At 42.9% G+C, this 16,954-nt stretch overlaps 1 protein-coding gene across 4 annotated transcripts in view; it reads right to left on the bottom strand.

Moving 5' to 3' along the window:
• Positions 1-6,213: 6,213 nt before the first annotated feature.
• The window catches only part of MSL2 (MSL complex subunit 2), a 34,075-nt gene continuing 23,334 nt past the window's right edge, over positions 6,214-16,954 (bottom strand). For 3 of the 4 annotated variants that reach the window (XM_048864248.2, XM_048864249.2, XM_048864250.2), the window contains one exon: positions 6,214-9,712. In XM_048864248.2, the coding sequence (XP_048720205.1) occupies positions 8,121-9,712 (1,592 nt within the window). In that variant the 3' untranslated portion in view covers positions 6,214-8,120. Of the gene's footprint in view, positions 9,713-14,374; positions 15,024-16,954 lie in introns of those variants that run through there. The other variant, XM_048864251.2, reaches the window with a different exon arrangement.

The following is a 16,954-nucleotide window of genomic DNA, read 5'->3' as shown; positions in this document are numbered from 1 at the left end:
AAAGGTGTAACCTTGCATGACTGGTCACAAAAGTGCAAGCTGCCGTATGGCCAAGAAGTTGAGGACAGTTCTTTATTGTGGTCCAAGGGCTTCCCTGAATAGTTCCAACCAGTCCTCATGGGGTCACAAATATGTCTAAACGGACACATGCTCTGGGTGTCACTGTGTCCAAATACAGTTATAACCCATATCCTTTGTAACAGTACAAGTGTGGATTTCTTTACATTCAGCTGTATGCCCAACTCTTGGAAGAGAGCTAGGGTCTTCTAGATTGATAATATTGTCTCAAAAGGAACAGCTGAACTGTGGAAAGACAGGAATAACTTCCTGCAGCTGGTAAGCCGCCACTACTCCTAGCACCTTTGAAAACACTCTTTGGGCCAAGATAGACCAAAGAAAAGCACTCGGTACTGGAAAAGATCTTGGCCTATGGTGAACTACTATTTCCTGTGTGACGCATGTATAATATTATAGAAATAGGAGTCATGTAGATTGAGGGATGAAAACCAATCCCTTTCCTCTAGTGAAGGAATTATCATTGCTAGAGTCACCATCTTGAACTTTTGAGGCTTCACAAACTTGTTCAGCTCTCTTAGATCTAAAAATCTGCCTCCAACTTCCATCCTCCTTTGGCACTAGGAGGTATTTCGAGTAGAACCCCATCCCTGTAAGAGGAAGGAACCAATTCTATTGCTCTTACAAGGAAGAGAGAGTCCATCTCTTCTCTTAGTAGAAGCTCGTGAGAGGAGTGCCTGAAGAGAGACAAGGGTGGAAGGGAGGGAGTGACATAAACTGGATGTTTATGACCGATGTTATGACTTTTAAGACCCATTGGTCCATGGTGATCTGCTCTCAAGCCTGGTGGAAATGGACAAGGCGGTCCCCAAAGGGTGGGAGATAGGCTACAGGATGCAATTGTAAAGTCAGAGGAGTCGGAGGATTCACAGCCTCAACCAACCTATCAAAACTGCTGTTTAGGGGTGGTCATGGAGGGTGGTTGAGTGGCTCTCTTCCTTTGAAACCAATCTCTCGCTGCAGGGGTTTCTGCATGTCTGTGGTACTCCAAGAACTGAGCAAGATGTGATCTCTGGGCAGTCTGACCTGCTGAAACATTTCTTGTTCACAGGTGTGTAAATGCCCAAGGAACGTAAGGTAGCCCTGGAGTCCTTCAGGGTGTGAAGGGAAGGATTCATGGTCTCTGAGAAAAGCTTAGACCAAAGGGGAAGTCCTCTACAGTGTTCTGAATCTCTCAGAAACCCTGAAAGTTGAAGCCAAGATGCCCAGAGCACAGCTACCACCACGGAGATGGATCTGGAAGCAGTGTCCACAGCAGTTAGGGATGTCTGGAGAGATGTTCTGGCCAATAGCTGACCCTCCGCAACTATGTACTGGAATTGCTTCCTGCAGTTGTGTGGCTGCTGTTCCATAAAAGCCATGAGATTATTGCAATTACAACTAGTCTACACTAGAAGTCCAACATCGGTGCAGCCGCACCACTGGTGAAGATGCTCTATGCTGATGGGAGAAAGCTCTCCCGTTGGCATAATAAATCCACCTTCACAAGAGATGGTAGCTATGTCAGTGGGCACAGCACTGTCCACACCAGTACTTAGGTTGGTGAAACATATGTTGCTCAGGGTGTGTGTGTGGGGCTGCTTATTCACAGACATAAGATATAGGGAACTAAGTGGTAGTGTAGATCTGGGATCAACAATTTATATTTGGCTATGACAGCCTGATCATGATCTGGAATTGCACAGTTCCGAACTAGTAACATTTTCATCCAAAGACATTCAGTTGCTTTTGGTCCTTGTCATAGGGAGTAGTTCTCAAAATGTGCTGCCTACCCTGTTCATTCACGACTATGGAGTTAGGTGGGGGACAGGAAAATAAAAAGTCAGAATCCTTAAGGAGCCTATAACACTTATTTGCCCTTTTGCACATTGGTGGAACAGTGACTGGCATCTACCATACCGTCTTAGCTGGATCCAGGAGAGCTTCATTAATAGATAGCACCACTCTGGAGACTGTTGCTGACTTCAAAATATCTAGCAACTTGTGTTGCAGATTTTTGACCTCCTCCAGAGGGATCTGTAGGATGTCAGGTAGCCTTCTAATGAGGTTCTGAAACTGCCTGAAGTTGTTGGCCGTGGAAGAAATAACTGCTTCGTCTGGTGATGATGAAATGGGAGTCTCAGAAATGACTTCCTCATATGCCCTAGCCTCCTGCTCTTGAAATGTCTCCTCCTGTCATGGATGGGTAGAGGAAGAATGTGAAACCCCGGTCTCTTTGAGGGATGGTACTGGTGGTCTGTTAAATTGCTGTTGATAGGCAGCCAATGGGTCCCAATATGGCCACTGTGGGGTCCATAAAGAAGCAAGGGTGGCATACAAGGTTGGTTCCACTATCCTTGATGATGTGCAAAGTCCTTCCTGCACAAAGGCGGAGTCCCAAAGGGGTATGTAGAAGAACACCTCAGAAATCGAGGAGACTGGTTGGCAGTCCTCTTCCTCCACATGAGGGCAGCCAAGGAGATTGGAGGAAAGTCCTGTGACATGGAATGGCTACTCAGAGACTGAGGTTTCAGTACCAAAAGATGCTTGGTACCTGATAATGGGGACTCTGGCTCTTCCAACACCGAGATGTCCCTCAAGTACAGGAACTCCTACTGTGCTGGAAAGGACGCTGGTACCAATGTCATAGCTGAGGTCATCATAGCTGGAGTCAGTACCACCATGATGGTAGGCACACTGCAAGCATTGTAGATGTCAGTCTCCGATGCTTGCTCGGTACAGAGGGTACCACTTGTACAGGCAACTTGAAAAGTATGCTGTTTTTAAAATCACAGTATCTTAAATCCATGCAATCAAAGTGAGCTTCAATAAAGAACACAAACTACTGTAAGAACTATACATTTAAACAATGCTTGCAATTTAATCTGTATGTATTTTAACCTGCTTTTTATGTATAATTAAATGATGATTGCAGGAATTAGAGACTTAATAGCAAAGGTTCTGAAATTCATCAAAGAGGTAGCGTGGAGATCACTTGTGCTAGCATGGTTTTACCTTTGTTGTTTTACTTTGCATTGGTTTGTTTTTCAAATTAGAAGTAATTCATTCTACTGAGGGGTCATAGCATGGGGATTATTGATCACATGTTCCCCTCGTGTTGTCCAAAAATCCTCTCTCTCAAAGTCATTCAGATCACATTGCCCACATCTTTTAAGCTGCAACTCTTCCCATTACCCTGGTCATCAAGGTCAAACTTCTCATTCACATGTTTAGGGACCTTGCTCATTTGAAACTTGATCTGTATCCGTGACTCAGTCTGCCGGGGCATTGCCCCACCATTGACTGATCCACAAATGTCAAAATGTCATCAGCCTCAACACCAATGATCAAATTCTGGGGGGAAAAGTAGGGGTTGACCATAATGAACGGGGCCCTTAATGAATATGGATGGCCCTGGAGGCAGCAGGACTGAGGTGCCAGAGTATCCCTTGGCAGACTCCTGTGCTAGCACTTTGGTGCTGCAAAGCCGAACTCAGCTGCACTGAGACTGCCTTCTCCTCTCTGCCCCAACTCCCCTTTCTGCCCCGATGCCTCCCTACCCCTAAACTGCCCCCTTTTCCTGTTAACTGCCACTTACTGACCCTCCTCCTCTCCAGCCCTCCCCCTGCCTATCCTTACTGCATAATCCCCCACCTTCTGCCCCTACCTCTAACACCCCCAACTCCCCTACCCATTACCCACTGTCCTCTGCCCTGCCTGCTCCCCTCATGTAACTTCCACTTGTGCACCTACCACAGTGCACCCCTTCTACCTGCAACTACCAGTTCTCTGTCCAATTTCCCCCTTGTGGATGCCAGGTCCCCTCTCCTCCCAATTCAACCAGTCTACAACCTCCCCTCTGGCACCAGCTCGCCCAATTTCTGACCCCCTTTCCCTTCTCTTCCCCTCAGCCCCGTTGCTGGAGGAACAGTGGGAACTGATCTCTGTCAAGCAGCTGGCCAAGGCACTAGATAGCACCTATCACTTCTTGCCAGGACGCAGGGGCTTTTCCAGACTGGGTTGTCGGAGCCTGGGATACATCAGTGAAGTACCAAGTCTGGACAAGAGGACCAGTTGTGATGTAGACTCTTCCCTTACTGCACTCCAGCTCCCCCTACCATGGGGAGGCAGCACCTGCTGCTGCTGTTCTCCCAGTAGCTCCTGACCCTGCTGCTGGCCACAAAGGGAGAAGGGGGCCAAATCCCCCCCCCAACTCTTTGAATGAATCAAAATCTGGGTAGTGCCTAAAAATAATGAGACCCAGCCCCTTCTTCCCCCTCCAATTCAAGCTCAGTTCAACATCTACCTTAGTTTCTTTCTCCTAATCCCACACATTCTTTTCCACACACTGTCTTTTCCACATGTCCAGCATGGAACATATTCACAATGTCCACTTATCAAGCCGCCATCGTCGCCTCATTTTAATCCCTCTTAAAACTCACCTTTGCCATATCAGCTACAAGGTGAAAAAACACTCAGAAGTTATTTATACGTAACAGAATTTCATGACCTGCAAATGCCCAAACTGCACCTGTGCATATCAACTTACTACTTCATCTACCCTATTTGTCTCTCTCCCTCTTGGTGCCTTTTTACAATTAGATAAATGTAAGACCACTGCGGTCTTTTTTCTTTAGGTTTCTTTAAACATACTTTTGAAGTGTACATGAAGCATACTTTTGTTACCGTAAAAATAATAAATTGACAGTCTAGCCAAACTAGATGCACTTGCAACTTTGACAAATTTGTTATATATAAATAGTAGTTTGATTCATGGAAAATGTTTTAATGTGTCTATTCCTTGACAAAGGATTCTCTCTCGTATTCAGATGGTATGGATGTGAACACCACATTCATTTTGTATCACATGAACTGCACTTTCCAAGAGAAATATTACACATCCCAGAAAAGGACAGACAAGTTACTGATCCAATTTTTGAAAAAAAGTTTTTGATCTTCCAATTCGTGCAGCATGCTCTCAGCTAAGAAGCAGCTTACATCAGAAATATCTTTGAAGATAGTGATCCTTCACCGGCTACATTTTGTTGCTGATGCAGTTCTAAAATTAGAGAATATGAAGGAAGTTTGCAAGAGTAATGCATTACTGCAGAAACTCTGAGGCGAGAGAGAAAGAGCACACACTTACCAAATGCAGGGTAGCCCCAAGTGGTCTTATTTACACTAGCACAGCCTTCAAGGTTTCCCATTATTGCACCACTCCATGGGGGCAGCGACACTTGTAATAGCAATTGTGGTACTCACTAGTGTAGACAGGCAAAAAACAGCCAGCATGAAGGTAAAGACCATTTAAGCTAGTATTTAGGTTGCTTTAAATGGTCCTAAAGAGACAGGACCAATGCAATTATTTCACTGAAGTTCTCTCCTCCAAACTCATAATCCTTTTCCACTGCTTAATTTACTCCTCAACATACAGGGGAGGCAGAAAATGAAAAGAAACAAAAGCTAATTTTAAATTATGAAGAAACAATTTTCTTCTGAAAACTAAAAAGCATTCATACATGCCACACTGATGCCCTCAGCAGTTACAAAATAGAATTAGAAAACTAACATTTATTAATCAATTTACATTTTAATACACATTTCAAGAACGTGGTAGCATAAAAGGAAACTTGGTTTTAAAACAACCTGAATTTACCATTTAGCAATGTTACATTAATGATCAGGGGTCTCCTATCAATGGTTCCAAAACACACTTCACCTAAATCGCCAACAACTGGAACTTCACTTAATGAAACAGTAAAAAATAAATAATTCCAAACTACTCCTACATTGAGGAATGTGTACTGAAGTATATAGTTTAGAGTACAAATAAATGTACTAACAACAATCTCAGCAAAACTTAATAGCTTTGCGGAAGTGTTCAGAAGCTACTACCCATGTTACTCAAACTCCACTAAAATCCGTTTGTCACTTGATTACTTTACTTACATGTAGTGGAATAATAAACACAGATTTACATGAGTAGGTCAAAGTCAAACCACCAAAGTAGAAAATAGTAGGATCCTCTTGGTCAACACACAAAATCACATACAAATTTAACTAAATATGTTTTAATAGGACATCATTAAACCTCATGAGGGTTAAAAACAGAGAATTCAGGTACTTGGATTGGCAAATAAAGACAAGAATACTAAGAAGCATTTTCCACCATTTACTCTCGTTATCAAAAATATTTTTCAACTCTTCTTGCAAAACAAAAACAAAATAGTACAGACTGGACACATACATCACATTTTTCATCCTATGGCTTTAACACCCCACCCTACCCGACCCCACAAAAAAGACGGGGGGGGAATACAAAACAAAACGAAAAAAATTATCTGACCACATTCACAGAAAATGACACCAAAGTACACTACAAAAACAAAAGGTGGTGTCATTTGATTTGTGTCCAAAAAGTTTTTGCTTATTTCTTAGACAGGTAACCATCATTGTACGTGCTTTGTGCACAATCAAAATATATCCAACATTATGTCATAATTCGCTGGAGATTTCATTTAATTAATAAGAATATGGCTGCCAAAAATGGAATTTGAAAAATTTTAGCACTGTTTCTCTTTAGACATGCTGTTATAATAGTAACTGTCTTTTAAATTAGAATGGTAATGCTTTGTATACTAGTCATACCATCTTTTATTTGTGCTGTACCATTTAAAGATGAGATATCTCTGCATCATGAGGAAGTCTGACTTCTTTGGAATGGCATAAAAAAAATCTTAAAACTGCTGTAATGTTGTGCAAAATGCAAAAAGCCTTCTTTGAACTATTTCCTTATTTTCAGGGATTAACTGGAAACCAACCAGTTGGGCATATCGAATGTAGAAGAGTGAGCTGAACACTTGGTGGAATAAGCTGTGTAGCATACTTTACCTAATGAGTACTGAGAATAACTTGATCCTGTTTACCCATCAGTTCTCTTTCCTGACTCAGGGGAAGCAAGTAACAATGGGCCATATTCCTAGGGTAAATAGATCCCAAGTGCATCAGAATACAGGGTTAACCTCATTTATATCTTTAAGTGAAGAAAAGAGAAACCAATGGTGGGTAAAGGCTGTATAAACCACTATGTTTTGTTGTTTTTGGGTTTTTTTGGGTGGGCGGGGGGTACCAATGGACAAAGATTTTAACCCAGCCCAGATTTATTTTTTATATTTGTAACCTAGGGTCAAATTCTTCTCAGATACTACATGCAACAACTCCCACTGAAATCAATGAGTTTACATATGTGGTGTTTGGCCCTTCTTTGTTTATTAGTTGTTTCCCCTCTCAGGATTAAGTGAACAGCAACATGCCAAAGATGAATGGAGTTAGTGCCACAGGGCATAAAATATACCAGACACACACCTACCTGTACGTTTTTTAGAAAAAGTGAATGAAGTGATTACAGAGAGACTTGAGCAGGATCTGGAGGGAAAGCCACCTTACAATTGACTCCAGCTAATTGCAGTTACTTCTTAGCCAATTCCAATGAGGGACAACTTCTCTTTCCATGAAATTGATTTGTAACTGTTCCATGCTCTAGATAACCAACACTCATGATCAAAAAAGATGGGTCATTCAAAGACTACATTCCTCAGCTAATACTGTACTTTCAACAGGAATGGGATGTGATTTGCTAGCAACACTGACTCCTATGGCAGTGTAATTGGTAGTTATTTTCACAAATCATAAACTAGCACAACTTTGATGGACTGACTAGATATCACTTCCTTACATTTAACTGGAAGCTTTAATTGAGCACAAAGCATTAACTGGTACAATGAGGTTAATATGTTCCTTGCCAAAGGTCATCTTGTATTAAAACCATTTACATCAGCATCTGATCTCAAACTATGAGGTGCTGTGAGATCTAAGGACAGTTTTAGGGTAACTCCTCCATTATCCGCAAACTATTTCCCAGACACTAACACACATAACATAGCAATGAAAAACACTTGATACAAGTGATCTATAGGCAGGAGCTTCGGCAAGTTAAACAGAACCATAGCTGCCTTAAAACTGTAGCAGTTCCCCTACTAAGGGCAGGGAAGAGACAAAAAAATGATTTAACAGTCATATCTCATGTCTATAGCTTCATCCAAACTTTTATCATCGTGTGTACTGGCAGCTAAAAATGTAGTTACTGGTGACGCTGTCATATTAATTACACTGGTACTTGTGCTGGCACTGCGCACAATGCTTGTCACATTAATGCCCAAAGTAAGCCTAGTCTGTTCCAAGGCCTTTTCTGGCACTGCAAATGCTTCCAGCTTCTTCTCCCCGTTAGCCATATATGAGTTTTGGCAGCCACGGCATATACAGTCTAAGCAGGCTTTACGGTTAGAGTAGCAAGGGCAGCGTTGGCCACGGCATGTAAGAACACTTGGATTTTGGGTGGCGCGACCACATTTACACCCTTTCTTTTCTTGTGGCTTTTTGTATGCAGTTTTTGTCGGACTTCCTGGCATAACATTGCTGCTAGCAACCTTTTCCTTTGCTTTGTCTTTTGTTTTCAGTATTCCTGGTTTGGCTTTCGGGTGAGATTTCTTGGGGGCATGTTCTAGATTCTTTTTCATGCTTTTATTAGGCAGGAGTACAGTTTTACTTATTTTAGGAGTACTGCCTCCATTGGGTACAGTTGCTACAGGCTGCAAAGACATCTTATTTTCCTGTTTCACTGTTACTGGAGCTGATGCTCCCAACGTTGGGCCACAGATGATGCTGGAAATGGGTAGTGGCTGAACCTTTTCGCTGTCACTTTCTGATCGAGATCGCTTTCGGTTTAACTTAACTACCTTAGGTGTTGCTGCTGTACATGAGATCCCATGAGGAGAAGCACCTGTGGACATGAAAACATTATGGCTAAGAGGTGGGGGAGAAAGCTGCAGGAAAGGACCATTGGATACGGTGGCTTCCAAGCTGGGCTGCAAATCAGAACTACAAACTTCAGTGCTTGAAACAGTTTCTAAGCTTCGGAGAACTTCCTCAACACTAAGCAACAGTGAGCCAGGTTTTATATCTTCGTTGAAACTGCAGATGTCAAGGCCTGATGTACACAAGTCACTAGTAGAAACTGTGTCACACACAGGCTGAAGACTGCTAGAGATATCCTCAGTTTTTATGTACTCTCCAGTACTACACACATCAATTGTATTTGCATGTTCAGGGGAAGGAATATTTACTCCAAGTTTATCCACTGAAAGCCCATTACAATTGGGCAACCCATTGATAACAGAACCTCTAATATCAATATTATGTGTGCTTTCAGGCATTGAAGAAAAACTAGCTTGAGGATCATTAGCATGTTCTGAGGTTGAAGGTAATGGAGAATGTGTCAAACACAAAGGCATGGCTGCATCAGAAGTTTTTTCTGTGTCTTCATGGAGTGGTGATCCATCTTTGAGCAAAGCCAAAAGATCTGCAGAACAGTCAACTGCTTGTATTATATCTCGTGCCAATGGAGTCTGTGTTATGTATTCACACAGCTTTTTGTAGCAGTTCACTAGAATGCTCAGCTGTTTATTTTCCTCAAACTGTTCATAGTCTTTGCACCAACTACATGATGGTTTCATCATCATCTTCTTGCCTTTACAAGTTTTGCAGACATAATGCTGACACGTGGAGTTGGTGGGAGCAATAGGATCCTGTAGCAAATTTCCTAAGAGGAAAAAGAAAAGAAGGTTATTAGAGCAGACCAACTGGCATAGGCTGTCAGGGTAACATAAGAGGGACTTCCTATTTACAGGTATGAATTGCCTGTATAGTGTTCAGTGATGAACGAGGTCATGAGAAAAATCATAGGTGTGCAAAGAATATGAACTGAGATTTTAGACTCATTACAATTGCTGTACTCACAGTTCTAAAACAATGTTGCGTTTAAAACTTTTCTATATTGCAGAGAAAAATTTCAACATAATCTGATCTGCTGATGCCCATTAACCCAGCCTTTAGAAAACAGTGCCAAGCAAAACAGTATCAGCATTGCCCCTTAAACACCACATTCATCTCAATGTGGTGACACACGATGCAATGTCCCTAATGCACTAACCAAGAGAGCTACATCTGTACAAAGTGGGAAGGGTTAAAACAGAAATTGAAAATCAAAGGTTAAAATTAGGGAAGTCAAAATGGAAACAGTACAGAGGGAAGTTGCACTGACAAATGAAAACATAAAGGGGGTATAAGGAAGATAATTTGTTGTGGAAGAGTCAACATGATTTTTATAAAGGGAAGTCATGCCTCTCCAAACTACTAGAATTTTTTGAGGGGGTCAACTAGAATGTGGACAAGAGGGATCCAGTCGATACAGTGTACTTAGATTTTCAGAAAGCCTTTGACAAGATCCATCACCAAGAGCTCTTAAGCAAAGTAAGCTGTCATGGGATAAAAGGGAAGGTCCCCTCGTGGATCAGAAACTGGTTAAAAGATAGGAAACAAAGGGTAGGAATAAAAGGTCAGTTTTCAGAATGGAGAGAGGTAAATAGTGGCATCCCCCAAGGGTCTGTACTGGGACCAGTACAATTCAACATATTCATAAATGATCTGGAAAAAGGGAATAACTGTAAGGTGGCAAAATTTGTGGATGATTCAAAACTACTCAAGAACTAGGGGGTCACCAAATGAATTTAATAGGCAGCAGGTTTAAAACAAAAGGAAGTATTTCTTCACACAACACACAGTCAACCTGTGGAACTCTTTGCCACAGGATGTTGTGAAGGCCAAATCTAAAACAGGGTTCAAAAAAGAACTCGATAAATTCATGGAAGACATGTCCATCAATGGCTATTATCCAGGATAGGCAGGGATGGTGTCCCTAGCCTCTGTTTGTCAGAAGCTGGGGATGGGTGACAGGGATGGATCACTTGATGATTATCTGTTCTGTCCATTCCCTCTGGGGCACCTGGCACTGGCCACTGTTGGAAGACAGGATACTGGGCTGGATGGACCTTTGGTCTGACCCAGTATGGCCATTCTTATGTTAAGTGCCACCTCTACAGGTACTCCTAGGCAAAGTTCTCTGGCTTGTGTGTGCTGGCTGCCCGCACACGAATGGAACCACTCAAAGAAGAACAGAAAGAGTTCAGGGAAGAACCACAAGGACACAGACTAGAAAATATTGCAGTTTGAATTTGTCTGGCTTCAACTTCCAGCCATTGGATCTTGTTATGTTTCTGTCTGCTAGATTATGGAGTCCTCTACTATCAAATACCTTCTCCCGGCATAGGTACCTGAAGATAAAATACAAGTTATTTATTGCCTTTCAACAATTTCTCAGCATACCCCTAGCTATATGAGGGATCCTACATTCATGGACAGCTTCCCTCCTAGAGGCCGTCCCTCAATTTCTGGATGACAACTTCAGTTTCAAGCTTCCTTTTAAAAAGGATCCCACCTCCCACCCCCCCTTTTTTTTTTAAACTCTCTCTCTCACCTGGCATGATAACTCATAATTATTCAGAGTGAGGTAAATTCTAGCCAGGATGTCTCAATGTCTCCCCATTAACTCTAATGGTCCATCATTTTCTTTTCCTGAGCTGGACAATATATGGGTATTTTAAGTTGGTTTTGTGCAAACAACTGGTTTGGAAGGTGCCTCTCCCTATCTGACTGCTTCACCACTCTACTGTGAGATACAGCTGAAGCTGCCCCATGGATTATGAGCATAGTTTTCTATATACACAAATACATAAATTAATAACCATAGTCTGCATACAACTCATAATGACCATCAAGTTCAGAACATCAGAAGCTTTCAAAAAAGACGTTACTCAACATGGTTTTATAGTATAACACCACAGTATGCAATCAGTTAAATCAACTGCTCATTTTTAAGGTGTTAAATTTCTGATTTCCCTTTGAGGTGTCTGCAGCCTGACTGTTACAGATAATACTTCATGAACCCCAAGTACTGCATCAATACAAAAGTCCATCTCAGTTGGCCTCTGGACTTCAAAAGTGTGTTTACTGATCAGACAGACAAATTACCCTATAGGGCAAATAAATGCACTGCACACTTGTGCTGGTAAGCTAGGCCTTCAAACAAGCTCTTTTGGAAAACACAGCAGCAATATCTACTGAAAATACACAAATCAGACCTAAATGTCCCCATGGATACCTCCACAAAATTACCAGAATTGAAAAATTCCTACACCTTCAGACTATGTCAAAAAAAGTTGAGCATTCCTCTCCTCTTAAGGAGGCAATATGGCCCTTGAAAGTAACTTTTTATGAAACGATAAAACTTCTATTTACCCAGAGTTCACCCTCCCAATAAAGGAAGAGAGAACTGTGGCAATGGTGCCATCCAGTTATGCTGGGATTCCTGGAAACCTCTTTAGCAGAAGATGGAAGTTCTTAATATAGTTCCTGTTGCCTCTTCTCTCAGTGAATGAAAGGAGATACTGGTATTGCAACAATCTTCTATTCCCAATTCCTTGTTCCACCCTGGCTAAGCTAGTGAAGAAGGCTTTAAGCTAAATTCAATGGGGTCAGGAGACAAAAGCTCACAGGTAAGTCAAAAACATGAGGACATGGGTGAAGGGACATCTGAAGGGAGCATGTGGCAATTATAGCAAGAACAAAGGAGAAACAAGAGGGAGCAGTGTGGAAATCAAATAAGTATCTTAGATATCTGTATACTAATGCAAAAAATATGGGAAATAAATAGAAAGAACTATAAATACTAGTGAATAATCACAACTATGACATAGCTGGCATCACAGAGACTTGGCGGGACAATACACATGACTGGAATATTGCTACAGAAGGGAACATCTTGCTCAGGAAGGACAGGCGGGGGGGGGGGGAAGGAGAGGTGTTTGCGACGGGTTCCCCCCAAAAGAGACCCTGCCTTTGGTTACCAGGTGCAGGAGCTGGTCTCAACCATACCCACCCATGGAAGCATACAGTTTTCCACTGCTGCAGAGGAATCAGAGAGACACTCTCCCATTCCTCCAGCAGTTCCGGAGACTTCGCTCTTTACCTCTGAAGTTCCAGCATAAAATTTCTCCTTGACATCCCAAGCTACATTGAAGAAATCATTCCCCAGCAACAAAGCAATCAGGTTATCATTTACCACAGCCAATACAGCTTCCAAATCCTCAGGTTCTATATGCACTTTAGCCAAAGGCACAAGGATTTTGTAACCTCCCACTAATAAAAGCTCTGCCATCTGCCCTGGCAGTAACTTTCCTCCTAACCACAGAAATTTCTGCCCAGTGACTTTCCACCCCACGTGTTCTCTGCCATTAATCCTGACAGCCTTTATGTGCTTGATGCCTGGCTGGACAGAAGCTACTTTTAACAAACTCTGTAAGATAAAAAGAAAAGAAGGACTTGTGGCACCTTAAAGACTAACATTCACACTGAATGCATCCAACGAAGTGAGCTGTAGCTCACGAAAGCTTATGCTCAAATAAATTTGTTAGTCTTTAAGGTGCCACAAGTCCTCCTTTTCTTTTTGCGGATACAGACCAACACGACTGCTACTCTGAAATCTGTATGATAAGTGGCAATTGCCTGAGGTAACTCTGTGCTCAGGGTAGCAGCATTTCCATGAGTTGCTTGCAGCCTGTTACCACCCAGCACAGGGCATTTATTCCTCAGGTGCTCAGTGGAATTACAGTGATAGCACTTCTGGGCTCCTCTGTTTTTACAGGAGATTTGGGACGAGGACTTGAGGAATGGATTTGGGGAAGTGAGCACCCAGACTCCCCTCCATCCTCCTTCCCAGGAGTAAAATGGGAACTCTGCTTCCCACCAGGTTTAAACTCCTCTTTCTGTGGTTTGTTTGCAAAAGATGCTTGAGTTTGCTCAAATTGATCAGCTAGAGTAGACAGTTCAACAGTTTTCACCTTTTTATCCCATAAACACTAGTTTCACATCATCTCTACATATACTCAGGGAATGTTCCTGAGCAACAAGATCACCCATTCCTTCAAAACTTGTAACAGTTTTTCCCTTTACCCACTTTTCCATCAAATCTTTCATATGGTTTACACAGGCCACATTACTCATCCCAGCACCCCTCTCAAGGCTTCTACATTTTACTCTACATGTTTCAGGTGTAATCTGAAACTGTTTTAAAACCATTTCCTTGAATTTACCATAATCTGATGCATCTCTAATTGGTATCTTATTGAATACATCCAGAGCAATCCCAGACAATTTTGCAACTAAAGTGGGCATATTTTGGTCCTCACGAATCTCATGAAATACACACAGCCTTTTGAAGGTGATACAATATTCAGCAATATCCCGTTTCCCTCTATGCAGAGCATAACCATTCCCATTTGTGGATTTTTGGAGAGGTGGGACTCACTGGTGTGGGGGGGTTCTGGTTCTCTGTAAAGTCCTGTTGGTGCTTCTTCTCTTTTTCTTTTTCCTCCATGGCTAATTTCTGGATCTCCATTTCTTTGTCAGCCTCATTTTGTTTCAGCTCCAAAACTATCTGGTGTGCAGCTTTTTGCTTAGCATCCTCTGTTTCCATGGCTCTTTGGTGTGCAGCTTCTTGTCTGGTATTCTCGGTCTCAATTTCCAGCTGTTTTAATTAATTAAGTGTCTCATGTGTCCTTTTTCCTTCTCTTCTACCTGCAATCTGCACAGCTCCAACTTCTTACTAGTTTCACTCACCCATTTTCCTGCCTTTCTGTCCCGGCTTCCCTTGCCCAAAATAAGAAAACAGAAAATGATAAACTGGTAACTTCTGACTGTTCTCCAGCCACCACACTTAAAGGGGGTGGTTTAGGTTGGATATTAGGAAAAACTTTTTCACTAGGAAGGTGGTGAAACACTGGAATGTGTTGCCTAGGGAGGTGGTGGAATCTCCTTCCTTAGAAGTTTTTAAGGTCACGCTTGACAAAGCCCTGGCTGGGATGATTTAATTGGGTATGCGTCCTGCTTTTGAGCAGGGGGTTGGACTAGATGACCTCCTGAGGTCCCTTCCAACCCTGATATTCTATTCTAAATCTCACTTAAAATCGCCACCAGTGTATAAAGTGCAAATCTCACTCAGAACAACAAGCTGTGCATATGATCCTGTACAACTATGCCACTGTGACAGGTTCTCCCAGGGGTGCCACCTGGAAATGGGGTAACACTGACCCCCTAGCCCACCAGCCTGGGTTCCCTCTCATACTGTACTGTTGTGACAAGCTGCAAAGCCCTTCAGCCTGCACTTTCACCAGCATTCATACAGGTAGGGATACACCCAGCTGCAGTTACACACGGCTCTCTAACCACCAGGTTCCTAGTCTGGGACCCTGGAGCAGTACCATCCTGCCCTGGCCAAATATAGGTATAATGCCTGGTCTGCCTCTCCCTCAATGTGAAGAGAGCAATGTACACTTGTGGTAACCAAGCAGAGATTTCTCCCAAGCACTCCAGTCAAAGCTGGTTTAGATTAGAACAAAACAAAGTGAACTACAAAAGATAGATTTTTAAGTGATCATAAGTGCTAGCAAACAGATTAAAGCAGATTACCTAGCAAATAAACAAAAATGCAACCTAAGATTAATATACTAGATAATCTGCTATTCATATCCACTCTCACCCTAACTGATGGTACAAGCAGACTCGTAGATTCTTAAGGCACAAACTACACTTGGCTTTGCAGCCTGGAATCCCTAGGTGTTTCATACACAGGCTAGAAATCCCTTTAGCCTGGGTCCAGCACTTCCCACAGTTCAGTATTTGTTCCTCAGGTGTTTCCCAGAATCGTCTTGTGCGGGGAGTGAAGAACCACAGAAGACGATATTCCCTGCCTTTTATAGCTTTTGCATATGGCGGGAACCCTTTGTTCCAAAGCTTGGTTCCCAAACCAGTCTGTGGAAAAATACTGACATCCCAAGATGGAGTCCAGCATCATGTGGCCTGGTCACATGTTCTTGTAGAGTCACAGCAGCCATCACTCACAGGCTGTCTGTAGCATTCTCAGGAAGGCTCACAAGGTGGGAGATAAGTAAGGCTACGTTTTAGTCATGGGTATTTTTAGTAAAAGTCATGGACAGCTCATGGTCAGTAAACAAAAAATCATGGACTGTGATCTGTCCATGACTTGTTCTATACACCCCTAACTAAAACTTGGGCTGGGGTGCTGGGAGGGGCAGGCAGTGGCACATGGCCTGGGACCCCCGCTGGTGCTGGGGGATGGAGAGGGTTGGCAGGCTCCCTACCCAGCTCTGCGTGGCTCCCCAGAAGTGGCTGGTATGTCCCTGCAGCTCTTAGCGGGAGGGAAGGCTAGGGGAGCTCCGCACACTGCCCACGCTCCTCAGCTCTCATTGGCCGGGAACCGAGGCAGGCAAGGTCAGCGCGCAGAGCCCCCACTCCCTGTGCCTAGGAGCTGCAGGGACATGCCGACCGCTTCTGGGGAGTCCCCGCAAAGGTAAGCACCACCCTGCACCCCAATCCTCTGCCCCAGCTCTGAGCCCCCTTGCACACCCAAACTACTGCTGCTGCGGGGAGAGAGGTCGCGGTGGCCCAAGACTGCCTCAGCAGCGACTAGCCCAGGGGTAGCCTGGAGCCAGCCACACCGACTGTTGCAGAAGTCATGGAGGTCATGGAATCCATGACAGACAGGCAGCCTTAGAGATAAGCTTCTCCTAAGGCCTATTGTTCTTTCTAATGGCCCATAAACCTCTATAGGCCCTTTACAACCAGCTATTTAGACTGAAAGCATCTTGTCTAGTGGGTGTTACCTAAGTGTAACTATATTTGAAGTATAGATACATAATCAATATTTATAACTTTAGATGCAAAAATGATACATGCATACAAATAGAATAATCATATTCAGCAAACCATAACTTTTCCCAAAATCCACTTTGCATGACTTATCTTGTACAAAATGCATCATAATTTTGCCATAATCCTATCATAATATCACTGTGAACACTATGGGGTG

Source organism: Caretta caretta, chromosome 9 (assembly GCF_965140235.1).
Source record: "Caretta caretta isolate rCarCar2 chromosome 9, rCarCar1.hap1, whole genome shotgun sequence".
Lineage (NCBI taxonomy): Eukaryota > Metazoa > Chordata > Testudines > Cheloniidae > Caretta > Caretta caretta.
This window is presented reverse-complemented; position numbering and strand designations above follow the sequence as displayed.